Source organism: Rhopalosiphum maidis, chromosome 3 (assembly GCF_003676215.2).
Source record: "Rhopalosiphum maidis isolate BTI-1 chromosome 3, ASM367621v3, whole genome shotgun sequence".
Taxonomy (NCBI): Eukaryota; Metazoa; Arthropoda; class Insecta; order Hemiptera; family Aphididae; genus Rhopalosiphum; species Rhopalosiphum maidis.
Window position 1 is genome coordinate 59604209 of NC_040879.1, and position 25983 is coordinate 59630191.

The 25983-nt window shown below is 25.9% G+C and overlaps 1 protein-coding gene across 2 annotated transcripts in view; it reads right to left on the reverse strand.

The window, feature by feature from the left end:
* The window catches only part of LOC113556391 (synaptotagmin-7), a 193647-nt gene extending 168702 nt beyond the window's left edge, over window positions 1–24945 (reverse strand). Inside the window, exons 1-2 of one of the 2 annotated variants that reach the window (XM_026961297.1) lie at window positions 24809–24945; window positions 24122–24276 (exon numbers count right to left, since the gene is read on the reverse strand). In XM_026961297.1, the coding sequence (XP_026817098.1) occupies window positions 24122–24216 (95 nt within the window). In that variant the 5' untranslated portion in view covers window positions 24217–24276; window positions 24809–24945. Of the gene's footprint in view, window positions 1–24121; window positions 24277–24804 lie in introns of both variants that reach the window. The other variant, XM_026961295.1, reaches the window with a different exon arrangement.
* Between the last annotated feature and the right edge of the window lie 1038 nt (window positions 24946–25983).

Here is a 25983-nt window from a genome sequence, read left to right on the forward strand (position 1 = left end):
ATGTAAATCAAGAATTGTTTTGCAGATATGAACTATACTTTACTAAATTCAACAAGATTTTTTTATTCATAATTAGGTACAAGCGTCAGTTTTATAAGCACCTAATAATAATAAGCTTAGGTTCAAACAAAAATGGAAATGATAATCATAATATATATAAGGGGTCTTAAATAATCTTCAAAGGCAAGAGCGAAAAAATTATGAAGTACCGCCTATTCTATAGATAAGATGGTAGAACTTCAATTAGTAGCCACTGTTAGAGTTTCTATACTCTACGTAGACAAAGCTCACGATTTTCCTCTTAATCCATTAGTTGATTTAGTTGAATATGAAGCTGTTCGTATAAATTAAATTGTACATAGATCAAAATAAACCCATTAAAAAAAACCATAAAATGATATTGTTGCACCATATGCAATGCAAAAAATAAGTACTCACGTATATTAGAGCACAATTTATTGGTTTTTTTGGTCCTGAGAATATTTTAAATTATGTTAATAAAAAAGAAACCATTGGCTATGAAAACGCGTTATTTCAAGAATAAAATAAAAGTATTTATAGAACAGGATATATTATAAGTAACTTAGTACGTATTTAATCAATGTGCGTGTACAAAATTTAATTACATTATGAAAGTCTCATCCTATATTAAATTATGAAAATAGGTAGTTTAATTTTATTTATTTATGTAAAATTATTATATTTTCAAGTTTAAATTATTAGTTAAAGTATTATTTAAGTTTAATTTATATCTATAGCATAATTATACATTGTTGATAGAATGAAAATACTAACAAAGTAGGTATATCAATAGTTATAGACATGAGATAATATTATAATTTAAATTATTTGGGAAAATATTTGATTTTTATAACATTTTCTATGTACCATCAGATCCTGTTAATGTCTAGTTGTTTCGGATATTGTTTTGTAATGCACTTAGGCGTTAAATTTATTAACTCAACACATATGTCATTAGGAACCTAAATAACATCTTTGCAACAGTACTATATCTTTTTCTACAATAACATAAAACAATTTTTTACCGATATGCAAATACTATAATATTGTATTTATAAATTGTGTATTAATGACTTGTATCTAAAAACGCTAGCGCGTCCTAAGTATTGTTAGTCGAAATAGTTGAATTTTTTATATATTTATTTTTTGAAACACACGTAATACGTGATAAAAAACATAATAATAATACGAATAGTATTGGTGTGTTTCCGATATAGGTGATATAAACGGCCGTTCGCGATGTGTATATACATTGTTATATTGAATTTATCGCTTAACTAAATTCAAAACTTACAGACACTCTCTCTATCTCTCTATTTATATATATATATATATCTACCTGCAGCATAGCATAGCCATATAGGTCGTCGTTGAAAACTTGGGTGGAATTTACTATAGAATACTACCGCCAATATTATATGGACCCTCCAAATACGGGTAAAAAAATACGGTCGGAATTTACTATTTTAAGCCGCGCCGGGTTTGAATGGGAATTCACAATCTGCCGGTTACACAATGCAGAACAAACATACTTTACTCGCGAGTTTGTCTATTACGCTCGTCAATGGGGAGCTTTTTTCATATTTTCGTTTCTCTAAGAATTGTATTCAAAACAAAAACACGTACCACCGCTTCAATTCAAGGTTATAATAAGTCCTATGATATACAATGTACTCTTCGCTCAAAATGATCTCCATGAATGTTATATATTTGTCTAATTTTTCAATTTAAGACAGTCAGTAAAGTACTTAATTTGAACGGAATACATTTTTGTCATTCTGAGCTATCGATTGGAAAGCTAATTTAATAAGATATATTATAATATGTTATTAATGAGCTCCTTAAAAACGATCATCGCGATGAATCACGTCTCGCGACATGCGAGAGTGTAATATAAACATATAATATATGTATAATAATTTCATTTTCAAAATTGTTTGGTTTCTTATAAAAATTTGTTCAATTTTACTTAGGTAATAGAAATCCCATATTATAATAATTACATTCTATTTAGCTATTATTAGAACTAAAGTTCTGTATTGGAATTCAAACGTCGAATTTCGCTAGAGAATGCCGTTTTATCCGAGTAATTATATACGATGCCCGACGATAGCGTGCTATAATTTATTATTATAATTTAACTCGTTACGGCCCCTTAGATAGAAATTATGCGTAGTACCAGAATGGATAATAATACAGCACAGCACAGAATTTTAAGACCACGTAAGAATAAAATACTAAAGCGTGTACAAAATTTTATTTTTATGGTTTGCAATAATTATGTACCAGGAATAGTTTTATCTTAATATTATATTATGCGCATCGGGTCCAACACGAAATTTCAAGAAATCTTACCCTTCTTTGATAAACGTATTCGTAAAATAGAGATCAAAAACCTAATGGTTTTACTATTGATTGGTAGCTTGACGTCGCGTAAAAGCCAAATATTACACAACACAATATCATACGAGGTACTGAATAATGACGGTAGTGGTTTTTTTCTAGTCTTAATATTCTTTACGGCACCTATTTGTTTGTCAAAAATGTTTAGTGATTTTATTTTTCAAAACAGTATGCATTTTGAGTTCAATTCGTAAGAAACCTAATCATTTCACTTTTTACGTGAACTAAATATTAATAACAGAACTCATACGTTGGATACAAGCGTATATTTTACGAATCGTATAGAGTTTAGAGAAGGATTAAACTCCGATTATGAAAAATAATATTGGAATACACTCGAAACAATTCAGATATAATAATATAATATATTAGACTAATCTTCCACGTTGATTTATTGATACACATATTTTTATATTACAAGTCAAGACACTTTAATATATACATATATACGAGAGAGATTTTACGTGAGCATAAAATCGAAATCTTTCTTTCTTTTTAAGAGGGCTGAAGTTGATAGTCTTTATAAGGAACAATTTTTGCAGACTTTTTCAAGTAATTTGATGAATTATGTAATATGTGATGATAATTAACAAACAATAGTATATATTTATACTCAATAATTATTAATTTTCGTTTCCTAATAAACGTATAAAAATGTTTATGTTATCATTATTGCACTATTTGGCACATTGCAAAGTATATTATGGTCACTATTTTCAAGCCGTTCAAAACGAGAGTCCTCTTAAAGGCGTAGCGAATACTCGTCCTACCACCTCACTTGTCACACGCACTGTTTGACACTATGAAACGAGAAAACACACACACAAACTTATATATGTATATATATATATTATACAATATACATTTGTGTACATATATACTATACATTGTTATTGGCTTGCTTGTTTGAACATAAAATTAGGCCCTCTATAGTAGCGTGTGATAGTGTTCTCTAAAAACCTTTATTTTTATTTTCGTTTCATAAAATACCTCAAAAACTAACAACGGCTAAGTAACCTTAGAAACTTAGATCGATTTTCGGTAATTTCTCAATGAGTTTTTCCGAATGGTTGGTTCTCGGTGCGATTAAAGGTGCAATGAGAACCATTAAATAGGTATCGTGGTTACAATATACACATGCAAGGTTAACTAGCGAAACGCTATGAAGAAAATAATGTGTGTAAACAATGAATAAAATACAAAAGAGCGTTTATTCTATATTATTATAGTATTATATTTTAAGTGGAAATTATATTCAAGCTACTTTATAAAGTATGATAAAGGAGAAAAACTATTTAACTATCAACATTGTCTTATATTTAATATAATATTATAATATACCATAATTCTAAGCCTAATACTTATAAAACATTTATGCTTCATTATGTGCGATTATTCTATGAATAAACAAACCATTCTAATCATTCGTATTATAATATAATGATTAACTTGTATTATATATACCCTGATAATCACATATACATTTCAAAATCAATAAGATTCTACGAGAAAAAAATTAGTCGGAAAAGATCATATAGAAAAATGTCAACTTGTTTGAATCAATCTTTTTAATAAAAATAATTAACTTTTTTTTATAAAATAATGCGACCAAAGTCAGACAACGTAGAGTGTAGCCGCCCTTATCGTCTTTTAACTGGGAAGGTTACACTCGTTATAGATTAGCCGTCTACTCTAAAGGTAAGAGTCAAGGAAAATTATCGAATTTCGCAATTTCGTCAAAAAAATCAATCCAAAAATTATTTTTTTTTTTTTTGATTTAGTAATCTGCATCAATATAAAAAGTGTGTATAAATTTACTGGTGTATACATTTTACAGCAATAATAGTTTAGTGATAAAAAAAAAATATAAAGCTATTATCTTAACAAAAGTATAAAAAAATATTTCGTTTAAATTACATTTGTTTTTTTTTCAAAACAATATATTTTCATTATTAAAAATTACTCTACGTATTATAATATATTAGCGTACTTACTACTTAATCAAAATATATTGAACGCTGGTGTTGTTCTGATACAGTTTATTTTTCAAAAGTTTTAATCGGATAATGGCAAAATAAACTTGGAATATAATGGTTGACGACAACCTTGTTGGCAATAGATAAGTAAAAAATTATCTAGATAAAAATAAATACAACATAAACTGAATTTATCTAGATAAAGATAGAAATAAAAATATATTTATTTAGAAAAATAATATTAAACTTTTTTTACACTTCTTTAAATTTTTTAATTTTTAACATCGTATTTCATTTAGATATTTTATCTAAAGATTTCCCAACACTACAATTATCGTGTTGGTCAAACTGATGACCAACGGTAAATACCGCGATTACCCCGTCACTATAAGTAAGTATTCCATACCTATTCGATGTCTCGACTCTAAAGAATCATGGGTATTATATAGAATCTCAAAATCGGTATTAGACCATGGTATAAAAACAACTATGGATACTGACAACTGCATAAAATATGTATTCAATATTCGCGGTGGGCGGATAATCACGGTAATACTTTCCGTCAGTCAGTCTTATCATCGCCGCCATTATTCTTACGTCTGACTCTAAACAGTCGATTCTCGATCGAACCATTTTGGTTGTGTTTTTATTTTGTCACCCGCGAGTGCATATTGTATATTGTGTATGTTTTATTGTATTTAATATTGTTTAATGAGCCGAAATTTTTGCTTTAAATCTCGAACTATAATTCACCGTTATCGTTTTGCGTAGCCGTTCTATGCTAGTGCGCGTTATATAGGTCATGGTTTAACAATTATTTTCTAAGTGAATCTAAATAAGTTAAAAAAAAATATATGTTTAAGGTCTAGAATTTTTTTTTCGTATATAACATTTAATAAAAACATATTTTATTTTTACGAATGGAAGTTACCGTAAGTTCCTATTTAGTTTAATACAATATTATAGACTATAAACAAAAACTTGTTTCTCTCATTTAATTATTATTAAATAAGTTCTTAAAAAACGTTTAATTAAAAAAATAACTGTAAATAACGTTAGCATAAATCACGAGGCACAAGTCTACAGATTACAAATTATTTTTTTTTAAATACAGAACATTCTAAATCAAGCTTAAAATTTACATAGTTGGCAACAAAAGTAAGTAAAAAAATACTCTTTCAAAAATAGTTCTTAACTCAAAAGTTATTATCCAACTACACTGAACATTAAATTTTATTTTTACTTTATATGTACTAAATATGTAGTCTGTTATGCTAAAAATAATGTAACTAATTGACAGTATAATAAGTTAACATAATACAAATTGAATTTAAAATTACAATTTTTTTTGAAAATCATAAATAAAATTTATTTTTAACTTGAGATATCATTAATTTTTTTTTAGACTTAACAATATATTTTGTAGAAAAAATTATTTGATTTATATATTCTTCTTTAAAATGATAAAAAAAACTATTAATACAGGAATTTAAATTTGGTACAGAGTCGTAATGTATATGATCCCTATACATAATTCATAACCAAATTAATATTAAAAAACAATTGATATCACCAATTGAGTTAAAATACAGCATATACATATATTATTACATAAGGTATTCTTCTGTTTTGTAGCATGACTAATTACTAACGTTGATATTTGTAGCAGTTCAGATTTTTCCCACCTACTTATTGCCAACAACTTATGTCTAAGCTCTAGTCTTTTTCAATGGCAAAACAAGTCTTAACCATTTTTTTTTCGACGGACACGCCTGCCTAGTTTTTTAAGGATTAATATGATTGGCTACTTCAAGGTAGAATGCACAAAGTCACTAGATACTATTCACATGTTCTTTTTTTAAATAGATGGTTTTATATTCTTTATTTTTATACCGCCTTGCAGTAATTTTTATTATTAATCCAAATTTACAGTACAGTTGATTAAGGATATGTTTAGAAAATCCGACAAAACCTCGATAACGCGATGCGCATATCGATTTTTAATATAACATGATAAAATATAAGTATCATAAAATACTATTGTGCATTATCACTTGTTCATGTATTTTTAATTATATAACTAATGAACATGTAATAATTTATTAGTAATTATTATATATATGACTAAACATTTTTAACTTCATTTTTATTTTACTGCCTGTGTGAAATTTGAAATCATAAATTGTCGTTCAAGTGTAAATGTGATTTAGATAAATACAAATAAAATATGATAACGATTAATATTATAAATTTTTTTTATTTTATTTTATTTTTTTTATTGAATAAAACATAATATTTACAATCTTTATTACAAGTTATACAATAAGTGAATATGATGATGATTGATTAGCAGAAGAGGGAAGTCGCCCAGTGGCGGTACCCCCTGGAAAGTGATTTAAGAAGAGAGTAGGTCTCTACACCAGTTCCTTTTCAAGCACCTGGGTGGATTACCTGGAATTTGATTGGATAATAGTTGGGTTATTATAGAATTAGAGTGAGTACTGAATGTTTTGTGTGTTTTTTTCTAGGTGGTTTTGGCAAGGCTGTTTAAGGTTGGAATGCAGATGTCTTTATGAAGTGATTCATTGGTAATATACCAAGGGGCACCTGATATTAGACGTAGACAGATAGACTGAAATGCCTGAATTGTTCTAGTATTTGAGGGTTTGGCTGATCCCCAAAGCTATATGCCATATTACCACATGGGTCTTAGAAGAGCCATGTATATTGTTCTTTTAGTTTTTAATGAGAGATTTGAGCGGAGTTAAGGTCTAAGAAGGTATTATAAATTTATAAACGTTTTCATTCATTCTTTGGATTCAAATCTTAATTATTTCTAATTCGTGGGCAGGTTAGTTATAAACGGGATTTAATTATAACTGAATAGTAAATTCAATCACGTGCTGGATTAACTCTTAGTTTGTGTATAATATAGTATATGACTGTGGTAAAAATATATATTATTATGTGTTTATATGTATATATATATATATATATATATTGATTAAACGGAAACGGTGTAATTAAAATGTTGAAAAAAAGTTTTATAAAAACATAAATAAATTAATAGCTTACAATTACATACCATGCAGAAAATAATATATATGTATACAATAAGTGTTATTATCGTATGCGCATCGTGAAAACGAAGGTTTACACCTACCTACTTTATTTGAACATTTTTTTTTAACTTAAATGGTAAATATAATGAAAATTTAATTTCACGCAACGTTTTCTTTTGCTATCATGTGGGTGTTTTATATTTCCGTGTCTTTGCAGCATTATAATATACTTATATGCGTTTTTCTTCTACAACCCTGGAATAAACTATATACAGGGTCGAAGAGATAATTTATATGCATATATCATTATCGTTTTTATTCTCGTTTCAAAGCTAATACATTTATATATATATATCTTCATAACATAAATTTAATCGTGTAACCATCGTATATAAAATCTTATTGGTATACTGTAAACTTGTAATTTGTTTGACTGTTTTGCTTCGTTCTTTTGAACTCCGGATAATGAAATTTGCTCTTTTGTCATTTACATTCCCGAGTAATAGTGCACTATATTATTTATAAAGTGTGTCGTAAAGGTAGATCAGGTATATATAACTTAAATACGTACATGCAGTACACAAATGCGCAGAGGGCTCAAAATAATCTAAAATGGATACATATGAACCGAAATGAATTGAAAAACTCGCTGGTGGCATAATACATCAACATAAAAAAAATTTTGCAGTGAGGGGTATTTAACACGCATTATACCATTCATAGGTCGCAGTTAGCCTAACTCGTTGACTGTGAAATATTTTTGATTTTTAATACACAAACATGTTTGTAACAAAGTTATATATTATTTTTATATGTATATACATACATGAATTTAGAAGCTAAAATTCAAATTTACCGCAAACTCTGAGAAAAATACAAAATGTTATTTGTGTGAATACCTATATAATTAAAATTTAGAATCAATTATTAGTTTAGCGAGCATTCAAACTACAGTATAATTAAGTAATCAATATTTTAGAGAAGTTTAATGGTGGTTATAATGTAAAATTGTGGTAAATATTTTTATAAATTATTGTTTAAATTATTATACCTATATATAATCAAATCGAAGAATATTTGGTAACTTACTGTTTAACATAGTATTTATTAATTCAATTAAATAAGTCTTAATTTATTTGAAATTAAACAAAGGGTAATTGTTTAAATTTTCAACAATAGGTACATACAATTAATGAAACTTTGAACTTGTTTTAATTTCTATAATAATATTAAGGTACTGTATACATTATACACTGTAAGATGTGTTAGATACCACCCATTCCCATAGAAATGAATATGATCTATATTTCCGTAATTGATAACAATATATTTAAAATATATTGTAAAACCGAAATGAATTAGAAAAAACACGATATTATACACTGCAGCAATAGTTTTTAGATCATATCACTATGACCACCATGCAAGGACGAATTATGTATTATATTGCTGCAGTATACAAAATACTCACAAGCATCTGTCTCGATTAGTTTCTAAACTATGTCGAGATTGCAGTATTTAATCATCCAAATTTATACAAATGCTTTGAGTCCACTAAATCTATTATTTGCTCTGTAAAACTATGTACACACGCGGTTTACGTATATTTACACTCGTTTTCGTGGTTTTTGGTTCGACACAATTATTACAGTATGTCTATATGCAACATTTTTCCGTCCATCCAACAGACGAGCGGACTTCAGAAGATAAAAAATAATTAACCACAGAGGATTATAATTTATAATACATACCTATAATGACTTTGTTCAGATAATCTAGTGAAAAGAGAATATCATAGTAACCAATTAACGAATTCAACAGAAAAATATCGAATTCGATAGTTTGTGTCAGTTTGTAACGATATTTAAGTATATTACTGGTTTGTCTACGGATTTCATTTATAACTAAACACAAAATCAATTATAACAACCTATAAATACTTAAAGATGGTTATATACTTGTACATACAATTAAAATATAGTACCTATAAATTATAGGTAATTATAGCTAATCTTAGTAAGTAACGTATAAAATAATGATGAAATAATTTATAAGTAAATATATGTAATACTAGAAAATTTTGAGGTGGGGACACTCTCCCCTAGACACAGCCTTGGTCATAATCATAGTTTTGTATCATGAATTATGATTAATTCTTACGGTAAATTATATATTATATTATTACATATTTTATATATCATACAATGTATGATTATGCAAATATACGTGAATATTATAAATAATATCATTATTAAATTATTTTTATTTATAAATATAATACTACAGTATAATATATTAATATGAGCATATACAATGTAATTAATCATGTAAATAGTTTAAATGTATTATACAATTTACGTTCATTCATTGTACCATGATAGTACTGTAGATTCTGATCGTATCGTAGTATGAACATTTTTTTATTGTCACCTATGTGAAATAGTGTAACATTCCGTAGAGCATTACTATATATCACTCACTACTATATAATATATTAGATAATATTAATAAATAAATATTTATGGTTTGGACCAAAAATGGTTGATAATTTTTTTTAAAAAAATATAGAAAAATAGACGAATATTTTAGGTAATACTAAAATTACATCAACGAGTTAAACTACAAATATTGGAGCTGTATTTCAGCTTCAATAAGAAATCATTAAATTCAAAAAACTATTAGAATCGCGTTTAAATTACGTTAAGTGTTTAATAATTTAAAATTATAGAAAGCGGGTTTGCGACATCTCTTTGAAGTTTTCCGAGAAGTTTTAAATATCGTAGTTACCTTAGATTTGAGAAGATAAAATTAAATCTCCGACATGCGATCTAGATGGTACTGAATACAGACACTGATTTCCTGTGCTGAATTTGGCGTAGAAACCTGAAAATTGTGGACATAGAAAAGAACAACTACTATCATAAGCCTCGGTTTAAAAATTAAATGTTCTTAAACTCACCAATGTAGCTATTTTGCCTATACATTACACCGTCATACGCAATATTATCCCATTTTTTCTTCGACATGTTTTATGATCAGTTTCACAAGGCATTACATTAATTATAATAATATTTATATACGACTATTGAATAATTAATTTTTTTTCTCTTAAAATACAACAATAATATTAGAAAAACCAGTAGTGCTCGTGCACGATAATATTATTAACAATAATAATAATTTATTGATGATATTAGTCTTAATAACCGTATGTCTAAACCGATCCACCATAATTATATTAAACAGTAATCTGTATTTGTAATAATGAACCCGAAAAATTGAGTTTTAGTTTAGATATTATAATTATACAATATTATGCAAAAATCTTTTCCAGATTATCTATAATAATAAATAAATAAATAATCTTATTTATTTCGAGAAACTGAAAAAGCAATAAATAAGCTAACCTATCCTACCGTTATAGAATAATATTATGTTTAAATAACGTTAAAAAATTAATAATATTGTTTAAATAATAGTTTTATGAAATTATCATTATATAATATTATGATACATAAATTAAGTAACGTAAGTAAGTGAAAAAAAATGTTTTTGTACTAAAGAAATTATATCAGATAATAGTGTAGAAACTAAAAATTATCAATACATTTTAATATAAGTATCAAATAAATAGTTTATACAAATTATTTTAGTCTTTTTTTTTTGTCTTATTCGAAATAGCAAACGCAAAAGAATCATTTCAGTCCAAAAATCGGTCTCGATTATAGTTACAATTTTCTATCATAATTTTAGTAATATAGAATTTTTTTTATCATGTATCATATAGATGATTAAAGACATAAGAATATTTAACTTTTATAAAATCTGATATAAAAAATATTTGAATTATTAAAAAATAATTGAATATGTGAAAACGTTAAGATATTAGGATGTATAGATTCCAAAAGTTTCTATTATACAATTGCATGAAAAAAAAATAAAAGAATGTAGAATGATATAATGTAAAAAAACCATATAGAAAAACTTTATAATTACCTATATTATAAACTGCATAAATAACAAAATCAATTCTTTTTTTAACAAATCACTTATAGTTATTACAGAGTTTGAAAGGGAATATTAATTTTTAATTGTAATAGATTAAAAGCATAGAATTATGTAAGTAATATTTTTATTTTTTTAACGTATACTTACCATCGCGTATCTATAACACCTAAATTAATATAATATTGTATTATAAAACTTGATCAGACATGAATGATGTGTGTTTTTTTATATTTTTTTTTCTTCTAATCTATTATAATTACCTACCTATACAATCCAAGCGTCAGTTATTTCCAGTCCATTAATCGAATTGAAAAAGCAATTTTTTTTCTTAGAGGTGTATTAATTAAATAATGTAAATTAAAATCACTTTTTCTAATATTTTAGTGAATTTTGGCAGAAACAAATACATATTGAAACTATAATATTATCATGCTAATTTTCATAAGTACAAAAAAATATTAACACTACATTATTTATTAGCTTTTTTAAAAAAAATCCCTGTATATAGCGAATAGTTTTGACACCATACGTGTGATTATTTCATTTTTTAGCATGTAAACTGATTTTAAAATGTTCTTTCAATATAATTGGTTTACAACATATTATCCGATGGTATTATATGGGATCAGATTTATAACAACGTTGTTTGCCTATATTTAGTGAATAGTATTATGGTATTATTCTTCACACGAAGTGATATTTAAATATGTATTAAATATTATTGATTAAGTGTTATATTACGCGTACATGATTATCTGAACAACACTGGCTATTGAATTCACATTGCACATTTACTTAATGGATATACCTAATGTTTATTTAAATTCGTAATTTTACTGAATATTTAAAATTATTCATCTTAAACGATGCAAACAACGTTTTAACGCAATTAATTATCTGAAAAACCAGAAGCGGCTTTAATTATATCGTATATCATTTTGGTCATGTGCACAAATATGTACGAAAGAACTTTCCAATAATATTATAATATAGTTCCTTATATTGGACTAGCTCCAAAACGCTGTTGGCAATGTACTGTTGGTTCAGGTAAATTAAAAATTTCTAAAATAGCTTGAAATAACCAATAGAATTTTATTATAATAAATCGATGGAAATAATATTTTTTCCAACATAGCATTTTCATAGTTCAATATTTAGTTCAATATGAAAAAAATAATTTTGGATATTACGAGGTAATGTAAATCACTTCAAAACTGCATTTAGTTTTTATTTGTCTTATTACGCTTAATAACTATATTATTATTTATTTTTAATACAAATTATCTTCCTATTAATTTCTGTATATTATGTTCAACATATTTGTTTCGTATTAATTTATTTTTGAAAATAAAATGTTTAACGAATAATACAAAATAATCAACACTTTTAAAATATTAATAATTTTTTTCATAATCAATAACACGGATTAGTTACAAAATTATTTAGGTATTTTTTTGTATTAGTTATACTACTATCAAAAAAATTGAAATATTTTATGAATGCTCAAATTATATTTATCTAAAATATTATTACTGCTCATTTGTTAGATTATTCATGTAATACTCTGCGCCTCACATATATTGTTCATAGAAAGACAAATTTCCACGAATTCAATCGTTTGAGTTAGAGTTTAAAGAAACCAGCGATTTTATTTATTCGTTTTCTACTTATATTTCTTTATTTATAATGTATACCTGCAAAAAAATAATCATGTGTATTCAACTGTTTTTGGAAAAAAAAAACTGGATAAATGGTTTGAAGAATACAAAAGTACAATATGTGTTTAGTTTTCTAACACATTAATGTTCAAATTATTTTTTATAATATCAAAAACAAACAGTTACCTTTAACAACCTATAATGTATAATAACAAAATTACACGACCAAAAAAACAATAATTCAATTAACGGGGTTTAACTTGGAATTATATATAATAAAAAAAAACTAACAAAAGATTTTATTTTAAAGATAATTATCTAAATTTAGAAATTACATAAAATAGAAATTTTCAAACATAATATTATATTAAGCAAAAAATGTATAAAAGGTGGTTATTTTAATTTTAACGAATAATTAATGTACATTAGTTTATTTTAATTAACAATAATCAAAATATTTTATAATTATTGTTATTCACTGTGCAAAAAAAAATTAGTTTAAAAATATGTAACCGCTCTGTTGTACAACAGTGTTGTGAGAGTTAAATGTACTTCATCATTGAGTAGTCGAGTAGACACTATTATGGGTGTGATAAATTTTAATTTAACAATAAGTCATTGCATACCTAAACCTATGTTAAAAAAAAAAAACGATTCTGAGCGAAGAAAGTCCAACTTTTTAATAATATTTAATATATTAAATTATTAACCAATATTTACAAACGATTATTTGAATGTTATTATTAACATTTTACAAATGTTTTTTTTAATTATTTTAAAATTAACGAGTTTTCATTTTTAACCTAATTAAAGTACCAACTACAAAATTAGATCCTAAATTTATAATAACGGTTGTTTTATTTTCAACAAATGTGTAAAAATCAAACGGCTATTGTTTGAAAAGTAATATTTTTTAATAGGTTGTTTAATACGTCATGCTAAAATGATAATTTTGTCTCTAAAATGAGGATGGTTTCGTTTATTTTTATTGTCTGGTTATCTCTCAGTGGCTTTATTTTTGTCGGTAACGTACGTGAACATAGTCTAATTAAGTCGAGCTCGACAAAATTCGAATTAAATAATGGTTTCCTAAAAAAGAGTTATCGTGATATTTTTGATGTCGGTTTTATTTTTTCTTATATTTTTTAAAAGTCACTTGGGAACGTAAGTATAGTCGTCGCGAATAAGACAATGTTCACAAAACCCTCTGGGAAATCTTTGAAACAACATCGACGATTCAAAAAAAAAAAAAACTAGTACCTTAAACTTTATAGGTACCTAAAATGTGCTCAAATATTATAAATCATCTAACTAGAACAATTTATCGATATTATATACATTTTGTAAATCCAAAACAAGTTGATCGTATGCCAAGACTATTCGATTTTTCCATAAATATAATTTAATATTGAAATTATACTAATACTTTTTTTAATAATACGGAGTCCAATATTTAATTTATTTTATATGTTACTTTGAGTATATCATTGTTTTTATATTAAAATATAACTTAAGTTAGGTTAATAAGTACTTTTAATATTTTAAATTAATTTTATAGATATAATTATTTATGAATTAATCTGTATATGTAATTATATTAAATTTAAAAGTTTATACACTACTGTATTATAAGTATGAATAAGAAAATAGTTTTTTTTTCAAATCTTCAGTATTTGAATAACAAAGGAATTGTTAAGTCAAATTGTTTTATAAAACTTATACCTGCCAAAAAGATTTGGGAACTACTAACTGTGTATAATAACAGTAAAGCCACTCCTCAGACAGTATTTAGAAAATTATGGTGTGATTTTTTTTAATAGTATGGAAGCGTTTCAAAAATATCATTATCGTTATTACAAAATATGATGTTTGAGTCGTCTTGGTTCACTCACCTCAGCGTGAGATAAAGGAATATAAGTAACATTTTCAGATTCAATAGCTATGATATATCTATATTTGAAAAAATGATTCAAAATAGAACATATTATATAATTATACAAATTTGTATCATTAATTCAAAGTTATCATAAAAACGTTCGAATTTTATTAAGCTTAATTCGGTACAATATATGTATGTATATTTTATCGAGTAAAATGTAATGATGAATAATATCGTCAGAAACTCAGTAGATGATCATTATACACAAACACATAGAAAATTGTAAAAGTTTGTATTGTTGAATAAGAATGAACAATACGATTATATGAATCAACTATAATGTAGATGTACAGTTAGGTTTGTCGAACAGATATATCCTAAACATAAATGCAATTGTGTCGAGATATAAAAAACAATAGAAAAACTAATCAGTATTTTATTTTGAAACAAACCATGATTTATACACTGATAATCATTTCACAAAATATAATATATGAATTATCTTTTTTTTAAAAACCTTTTTTTTTTATCAAAAGTGAAATAATATTTTAAACACACTATTAAACGAAATTGAGTTGTAAGTGTGTACATTTTTTAGTGTGTAGTTATTATTCATAGAACATGTGAATGAAAAACAATTAAACTCAATTAATTTAAATATAGATTAAATGATATTACCGAAGAAAATTATAACTTAAATATATTTTATTATTATTTTAACAACTACATTTTTTATTTAAGTAAATAGTTTAATACTAATCAGGTAATTGGAAAATAAACACAAAAATCTCATAAAATTCTTAATGATTTTTCACTGATATAGGCATATAAACGAGAACGATGTATTATTTTATTCTGCTGCACACTATTTCGGATGTATTAAATACTGCATAAACCAACTTCTATTTTATGCACTGTAGAATTATAAATTAAATTCTGAAATGCAAACATATAATAATACATTATCTATTTCTTTATTTGTATATTTTGTTCATACTATTTCCATAATATTGATCTTAAATTGAATTTTAGTCTTTTTTACTATAATAACAATAATAATTATAATAATAATACCTACAATATGTATATTCACAGTCCTATTTATTTTACATGATTTTAAATATAATTATACGTGGGTTAAGTTTAGAATGTTATATTAATGTAGAAAACAATTTGTATGCAATTAGAAAATCTTCTAACACAGAGATTTACTGCGTTTTAACACTGATGGATATGATAAAATTTAAAAAAAAAATCTGTAGTATTTTTTTTTTTTTTTGACAAATACATATATTATATACGTTAACAATTAAGTTGAGAATTATTTTCAAAAGTTTTATCACCAGCAATGTTCAGTATAAGAGTTGAATATTATAATAATACTCGATATTTCAAATCTATTACGCATTCGTGTCCATTTCATTTTAAATTTATGAACCATAAAATATTATGTGATGTCAATGTTTATTTAATATTTATGAGTAATATGATTAATTGTGTACTATATATATTATATTAATATAGTATTTAATTAGTTTAATGATTGTGGTATAAAAGCCACGAGGGTGAATTAATTTATTTAAAACTTCAATAATTTTTAATATTTTAATTTCATTTTATACGATATATAAACATTATCATAATTATAGTATGTAACATCGATAAATAAATAATACGATTGAATCTCTTGATTTTAATTGATATTTAATTCATTAAAACTACTATTTTACATTAAACGCAATATTATAAGTATTCTATTGACTATTAAAAATCATCGTAAATCTTGTATATTATTATTACAGTATAACCACCCGATACGATTTGATTAAAAGTAATATCTTGTTACTTCTATGATCCACAAACTGAACTAATCTAAATCGATATTTACGCTTAAGATTTAAAGATTAATTATTTTTTTTTTTTTATCATGAAAGTAAAATAAATAGTAATAATTTATACGGTGCGTTAAACCATATGATTTTGAGGTAAATTTTTTTTTTTGAAATCTACTGTTTCGAACTTTATTACTACCTATATTTAATACATATTTATATTTAAGCTGTATATACCATTTTATTATATAAAAAACCAAGTAAAATACATTAACATATAGTAAAACCATGTGATTTAATTTGACTATTTAATCTGTTGAAAACAAAAACGGATTTAAGTGAATTTAAGTAATGTATAAATAATCATAAAATAAAGGTTACGATATTATAAAAATATAATATATTATAACCGATAAATTAATACTTCATAAATATTATTTTACGTTTATTAGGGTACTTTATCATGGCGACGTTATAACCATTAAACATGAATACAATATAACGCAGCTTTTGTTTTGAAATTTTCAGTTTTAATTAATTTCAAACAACTAAAACACTTTGAGTAAAAAAAAAAAAATAAAGCTATTGAAATCAGACAAATGTCAATCAATTAAAAATATCGTACAAAATTTGAAAACAAAACATTAATTAAATGTAGGGACGCAATAATAATTGGGACCAGAATTGAGTAGCCATACAAAATCACGAAATAGTAAATGAGACGGCGCAGCGAAGGGTTGCGGGAAATTCGTATTGCTTTTTGCTCTTCACTAACCAAATAGTGTTCCGAGAAGAAATATTAATGATTATTCAAAATTTTTGAGCAATTATAAGTTTATTTTCATCTGCGATAATTGAATATCATATTTAAATGAAAATTTTAGTAAGGCTCTTTATACGTTTAATTAGTACGATTTGTATATTGATTATGAATTATTGTTCTCTATACAACGTTTAGGTGTATAACACAAGCCTAAATATTTTAATTGCCAATAATATATTATAAACGTGTGATTTCGGATAATTCTACTTGTATACATACAACACAAGTTCATTTTATATCTACAGAATTGTCCATAGTTGTAAACCTTTCGAAAAATTGTCCACTCAGATAAATAATTATTGTACATTATCGCTATTCGATTTCTAAAACATCGTACAATTAGTTGCAGAAGAATATTATGTATTTTAGGTAAAAGTTGGAAGGTTCGGAAATACAACTTGCATTGTTCATATGTATTGACAAAAGGTTGCGACCAATCCCTATTCTATTCTTTGGGTATACAGCAATTTAAAAAAGCTAACTCTGAAAATATAGAAACAGAAAAGTTCAGAAAGTTTGTAACTAAAAAACAGTATCGGTTATGATAGTATTATTATGAGTATAAAATTTAATTTTTATTAATGCAATTGAGTATTCAACCACTGATATCATATTTGAATAATAGTCGTTTAATAGGTACAATTATTATTTGTTATTTTGTTGGTTTTTTAATTTGGTGATTAAAAATTTAATAAGAAAACAATAAATATTCAATGCTATAATAATATCGCTTATTATTAAAACGTTTTTGTTAATAATAAAATTAACTATACGAAGACGGTTCTCATTAAATTGTTTTTATTTTAAACGCAATAAAATGTTATGACACGTCAATAGTCAGCGTGAACTATTAACAAGTCGTTGTTTTTACTGTTGTCAGAAAAAAATAATAAAAATTTCGATCTTCTACGAAATTGCGATACGTCCAGAAATGTTTCATATCGAAGATCAAAAAATCAAAAATATTATGATTTTATGTTTAAAGATAGGCTGTGGTTTATTCACCCTAAAATACCGAGACATGAAATATCTTTCGTTATCAAACTGATACCATGTTGAAGGCTGTCAATTATGTATATTTCAAGATTAAACTACGCGTATACTCAGAAACGTCTAAATACACTGGCTTTACGAAGATCGTTAATTGTTTTTCAAAATAATGTTTATTTTCGAATACAGCTGTATTATAATTGCTTACTTGTGGTTTTCTCGATGATACAATGTAACTACGTTGTGAATACATTGTATTCCCGAGAGAAATTAAAGCACACAAAAACCGTAACTAACCAATCAAACTTTAATAAGAAAAAAAATTAAATATCTGAAATAATATAATTTTAAAAAAAAAAGTCTTTATTTGTAACATTGAAAATTTAAAACACAATAGTTGGGTTTTGTGAAAGATTATTATTGAAAAATGTTATTTACTTGAATTTATAATTTTATTTTATTATTTTTTTTTCAACGATTTTACAAAAATCAAGACAAGTATACCTAACTTAAACATCTACTATAGATTGTATAATTATTACAATAATTTAACTCATTATTGATCTACATAAATATAAAAATATATTTTTCATTGCAACTATTATTAATAACAACATTAATAATTATATAGGTAAGTAACCTAAATTTTTTTTATTTTTTTTTTTTTTAATGCAATACTTAATTTTAATCCAACAAATAAAAAAAAAAAATAGTATTTTATTATGAATGCTATAAACACTATCGTTTTTTTATACTTTAACAGCATAAATATAATATAAGCAATACTTAAAAATGAAATCTATGAATATTTTTCGTTAATAAATTATAAACGTTCAAAATTTTAGAAATTAAAACGTTTAATATCGTTATTACTAATATAACATTATAACAATATTATAAGTTAGAGAATATTTTTAACGAGTACATTAAATTTATTGACTTCAATTAATATCGCTAAGAAATGTAAAGCAATATACAAAGTAATATTTTGTATAAACCTATTATTTTGTAGTTTTTATTTGTTTTTAAATATTCTAGAAAGTTTAACACAACATTAATAATTATTAATTGCTACACTTCTTGGCTTTTTGTATTTTAAATTATTATTTTTTTTGTCGTATTTTTATGGTATTTTTTTAAAATCTTTTAATTTTGAAAACGCGACATTTGAACACGATGAAATTTGTTTCCCGTCATAATTATATATTACAGTATTATAAGCACGGAGTTAAATTAATTGTATAACGTGACTCGACCACTGCAATGCCTATCTATTAGTATCGCCACTGCCGGTGGTGAGGCTGTAATTTAGGCATCGCATTTTTATAGTCGTTTTTTTGACAGTGTCGTAATAAACTACATTGTAGCCTTTAGTACGTTTCCCGGAAAAACAAATGGAAATAATTGTGCAATGTTTTGTACATAAATATTAAATATTAAAAAGTCTAATTTTAACGAGAGAATTTTCGGATTTATGGAAACCACGTGAACTTTGAAATATATTATATTACGGACGTGTTAGAATGGAAAAAACCTGATGTTAGCTCTGCGATGCAAACATTATTTTTTTTTCCTTTCACTGTGACCCTATCAAATAAATTGTTTATTTTTTCACATTTCTGACGTACAAAAATATAAATATTTCAATTTTAATTAGCAAACAATAATAATAATAATAATAATAATAATAATACAATTATTATACTCTGTCAACCTTTTTTTCTTCCCAGAAATCATTATACGATAATATTATGTTACACTATATATATATATATATATATAATTACTTTGAATTTTGAAAATCAGTACCAGTGTGTTGTCGGCTCTAGCAAATAAAATATACCAGTAATTGAGTACAACGACTATATTTTAATTAATTCAAATTTAAAAATACGAAAAAGAAAATACATATTTTAATCCAAAATTAAAAATTAAGCATCCAGAATACTAAAAAACATAATGTTCTGGGAAATGAACCTAGATAGCAATATGGATGGAAATTTTTTGAATGGGTGTGGTTATAAAAATCAAAGTTAGTTTCATTTTTCACACACTTTCGAATTAAATGTTTCCGTTTTACGTATTACAATTATATTAATATGATATGTTTCTGCATTTATAAGACACAGACATTACAGTAATAATATGAGCTAGACGTTATATTTGATAAAATTATAGTGATAAAACTAAAAAATACCAACTTTTGGTTATCAATAATTTAGTGTTTTAAACACCAATTATTATATCCTAAAAAATTTTATTATAGGTATCTACATAAATAAAATCATACAAATGAATAATATATATTTATTGTTTTTACCTTAAAATTAAGTTTGATTGTTTACAGCCAATATCGTTTTGATTTAGATAAAATGAAAAAAAAATAATAAACAACTATGTAACATATATAATATATATATATATATTACATCGTGTTTTTTTATATGGGTTACTTGTCTAATATAATTTTGAGTTCTGAGGCTGGTTCGTCGACAAATATGATACAAATTTTAATCAGAATCAATCAAATTTAAGTTTTGTGCTACAAATTTAATTTAAATCAAACAATAATAATTTACTAAGGATAAGTTTTTTTTAAAAAGTTAAAAATAGTCCAAAAGAAAACCAGAAAAAATTAAATTGTATTTATTATTTTATTATTCCAGTCGTATTTTTTAGTAGTGTGAATTATAATAAACATAATATTATTGTTATAAATCCACTCATACCCATAAAAATATAACTCCGCCCATCCAAATATTTTTAATGTAATAAAAATACAACATTATTCGGCTATAGTCATTCGAAAGTGTTTTTCCACTCATACGTTCTAGAACATAAGACACCTGCAACTTTAATGATAATTTTAGGTTTCTGTTATGTTTTTCGGTATTTTTAACGTCTTTCTGCTAGTATATATATATATATATATATATACATATTGTTTTTCTTATTTATTTATTTACTTATTTATTATTATTATTATTATTTTATTTTTTTGTTTGAACTGAACATTTTATTAAAACCCTTGCGGACTAACCAGTTGACGAGTTAATCTCCCTACCCCCACTCTGAATACTATTAATCCAGGATTATCTTAATAAATGTGTTCGGGCTTAATTTGTCCCAACAACATAATTATTATATGAAACCGCATTTCTAAAATTTCACTCACTTCGTTGTTACACCACGAAAAATGTCGAAAAATGATTGAATATTTATTTATTTTTTTTGAAATTTTGATTTTTGATTTTATTTGTGTAATATTAAAATAATTAAACCAGAAATGTTTTAAATAATATGTAGTTATAGACAATTTTAAAATTAAATACCGTGGTGATCTCTCGTATTTTAATTTGATTTCTCTTATATTACATTAACTTTATTTCACTATTGTGATTTGTCAAGTCAAACAGAAACCCTTCTCTTTATAAACCCGCATCTAGCCATCATGTATAATAATTTATATTGTGAAAAAATCATATACACTGTAAAGTGAACAGATATTTTATTATCATCAACGGACTTAATTAACATAAAATAAAGTTAAAAATTATGCATTCTAGTATCTACTTTAAATGTACCTACATCTGATTTTTACATATGTTTTTACGTGTTACGCATTAAGTAAAAACGTATATTGTAAAAATAATTTTTAATTTTTGAAATGAATATTAAAGAAAAAAATATATTGTATATTTTGTTTTTTTAATGAAATTGAACTATGTGTATTGTATTTAAATTAGCTAAATTAACTATAAAATAACTATAATAATAATTATAAATACACAAAAACCATAATTTATTGTTAATACTATATAATATATTTTATGCACGTAGTATTGAGGTATGATAGCTTTATAGTTTCATTTGTTTTTTAATCGACAAATTAATTAATTTTTAGTGAAAATCGTAAATTTATAAACATTTTGCGTTATTATTTGAAAAAAATTTTTGAATCATCTTGAGTTTTTGGAGCATATGTTTGTTATTATCAATATTTTTTTTAATAATTGGATTATATTTCTATAATATTAGATTTAGTGACCAAAATATCAATGATTTTTTCAGATACTTGAAATGTATAGATTATAGGTGCTTAAAAAAATCAAAAAATTGTCTTTACGAAAATTATAATTATTATACAAATTCTAATTACAAATATTTCTTAGAAACCATATTTATCATCAAATACTTTTGGATGTGTATCATAGGCGATACAGTTTTAGTTGATGAATAATAGTGTAATTATGTGCAAGCGTTTTATAAATACAATTTATTATGTTCAATATGTTTTCGCAAGTGTTTAAACGGCTTGTTTAAACTATATAATTTTTTTAATTATGTAACGGTAAGTGCTGTGAATATAATAATATAATATAAATTGAATTAGAATATATTATACACTAATAGTCCATGATATACTAACATTATCAGTTACTATTGTAATTATTTTATTTTTCAATACTTTTTTTTTATCAAAATTAATATTACCTGATATGAGTAAACTATTTTTTTTTTTATCATTCTTAATTACAGACGTTATTAATATTTATAGATATATAATATATCATTTTAAGTGCAACATTACTTTTTTTCAAAAGTAAGTATTCATTTGTTCAAAATAAGTCCAAGAAACATATCGAAACAATATTAATTGATACAAATAGATAAAATATTATTGTACAATATATTATTATCATATTGCATAAAAAAATATAAAATACCTGCGAAATTTGTAAAAACGATTTTTACTTGAACGCGTCCGCTCTTGCAATTTCGATTACAGTTATTGCTTTACAGCGTGTCGTTAACCCGAACCCCGATATCGGTGCTCATATTCAAATCAACAATACTACGGTGTACATTAGAGACGTCTTTGCCAATGAAATACATTTATATATTCACACACTATTTACCCCTCCGGTCTGTAGAGATACTATAGGTATAATACGAAGGTAAAAGTGTATATATCGTGTATTAATAATTTATACAACACTGCAGACATTACCTAACAATAAGATAGCTGTCATCGGCTGGAAGGTCGGGGAAAATGGTGAACAAGGTCGGGACGGGGGATTATTTTCCATTAGGAAAATTCGTCGTTTGCACCACGATCAAAACGCATTTTTAGTCATTAAACTGGGCATACCGATTTTATGGCAATTACAATACACATATAACAACAATAATAGTAATTGTTATTAAAATAATATATTATACAACTTAAATAAAAGCGTGCATGTGGAAAACTATAATAGTATAATTATTATTATTCATTATGAAGCAAATTGAAAAACAAAACATGTAAAGAACAAATAAATAGTTATGAAAATATTTTAATTTGTGTGTATACACGTGTATTTTTTATTTTCATTTTTTGTTCGTTGTTTCATCGGAAACTGTGCAATAAAAAAATGTTGAAGATCATTGTGTACAATAAACGCTAAGAAATAGTATGACACTTACAAACTTTGAGATAGTAGTTTTGTGACGCCCAACTTGGACATCGCATTATTTTTGAAACCGTCGAAAATTGAATTAGCGGGGCTTTTATTATTCATATTTGTTGGCCAGCGTTTTCACAGCTACTGGGATGAAACTCGTAACGTGTGTAACGTTTGCTATATTATAATATAATAATAATAGTAAAAATAATAAAGATAATTATTTTACACGGTTACGAAGAATTCACTCGACCGGTCGGTTTCCAGACGGAATGTTGCGTTTACTTATATACGAAGGACACAGAAGAAAAAAAAACCAAAAGAAACTGATAAAGAAAATTTTTATTTATTTTTTTTTTCGTTTAATTTTTGGATTTCAGAAACGATATCAATAACACTAGGAGTCGAATGTATTCAAATATAAATATTATAGGTGATATTACATTATCATCATTTTTTTTTTTTTTACAGTTATTGCCAATTGTTTCGATCAATATTATAGTAATAATAAATTACAGAAAAAAAATTATGTACGAATAATAAAAAAAATAAATATAATATTATGATTTTAATTAAAATATTTAATATAATAATTATTTACATGATACGTCGTCCGGAATGCCGACAACGAGACGAGTGCATTCAATACACCGAAATATTATTATTTATTATATTATTATTATATTATAAAATTATATGACTTACGTACGTGTGTTGTTAAGAGCGCTATAAACGGGTCTCGACGAGAGAATATTATAATATCGTATAAAGTTACGCAGCGGAGAGGTGATGGTGGGAGTAGCGTACCAAAACAAAGACTGAGGACGCGAAGTTTCCGAGCACGCTTTTTGTACGCGGCGGTGTGTGTGGTTTTTCGTCCGCCCGTTTTCGAGGGGGGGCGCGGCGTATATTCGCACCGACCACCCCCTCACCGTGCCCCCAAGGGTGGAGGGGGCCCTGGGAGGCACGCGCGCGCGCGTATGCGTCACGCCACGAAAACTGGGTCAGCTTGCCGCCTCGGTCTCCCCGGTGGAGGGGCGACTAATGGTCGGGGGTGGTCGAGGCCGGCGTTCGGGGGCGGTGGTCGAGGTGTAGACGCGGACGCGGGTGAGTCGGAACCGCGGGGGTGGCGGTAGCATGCGGTAGGGGTGATTTTGCGGTGTGGGATCGCGGGTGGTGTACATGGTCGACATCGGTGGTAAGGGGGTGGACCGCCGCCGCCGTGTGATTTTTACGTATATCCCTTCGCGCTAGCGTCTAGAAGCTCGCGTGTATGTAAAGCGTCGGTGTGCTTGTATGTGTGTGTGTTTGTGTGTGCGCATAATGATATAGTATCGTGAGAGGGGTAAAGTATCACCACGCGTGTGTGCTCATCGATACCGATGGGTCGTTTGGTCGTTTGGTCGGTTGGTCGGTTGGTCGGTTGATCGGTCGGTAGGTCCGCTGTACACCAACGGACGCACATTGGCGCACAAAAAAATTCAAATTATAAAAAAAATTTGTTTTTTTTACTTCCTAGCGTTAAGCGTGTATATACGTGTCGGGGTGTAGTTATGTGGTCAGTGATATCAGGCTGAGTCAATCGGTTGATGATTTATAGACATACTAAGGTGGAGTGGTCTAAAATAATAAAATGGTGCCCAAAAATCTTTGTTATAAGTGTTAGAAAATTCAAACAGATGAAAATTAATATCGTTTGTAGCATTTAACTGCTCACGTGTGTTGTCATAACGATAAAATGTTGTAAGAGGGATAAAGTACAACTATGCGAATTTGCTCATCAATAACGGTTGGTCGGTCGGTCGGTTGTTGTTAGTATTAATGTACACTCCAGTGGTTGAAAAACGAAAAAAAGGTAGTTGTAATGATAATCATTGTTTAAAT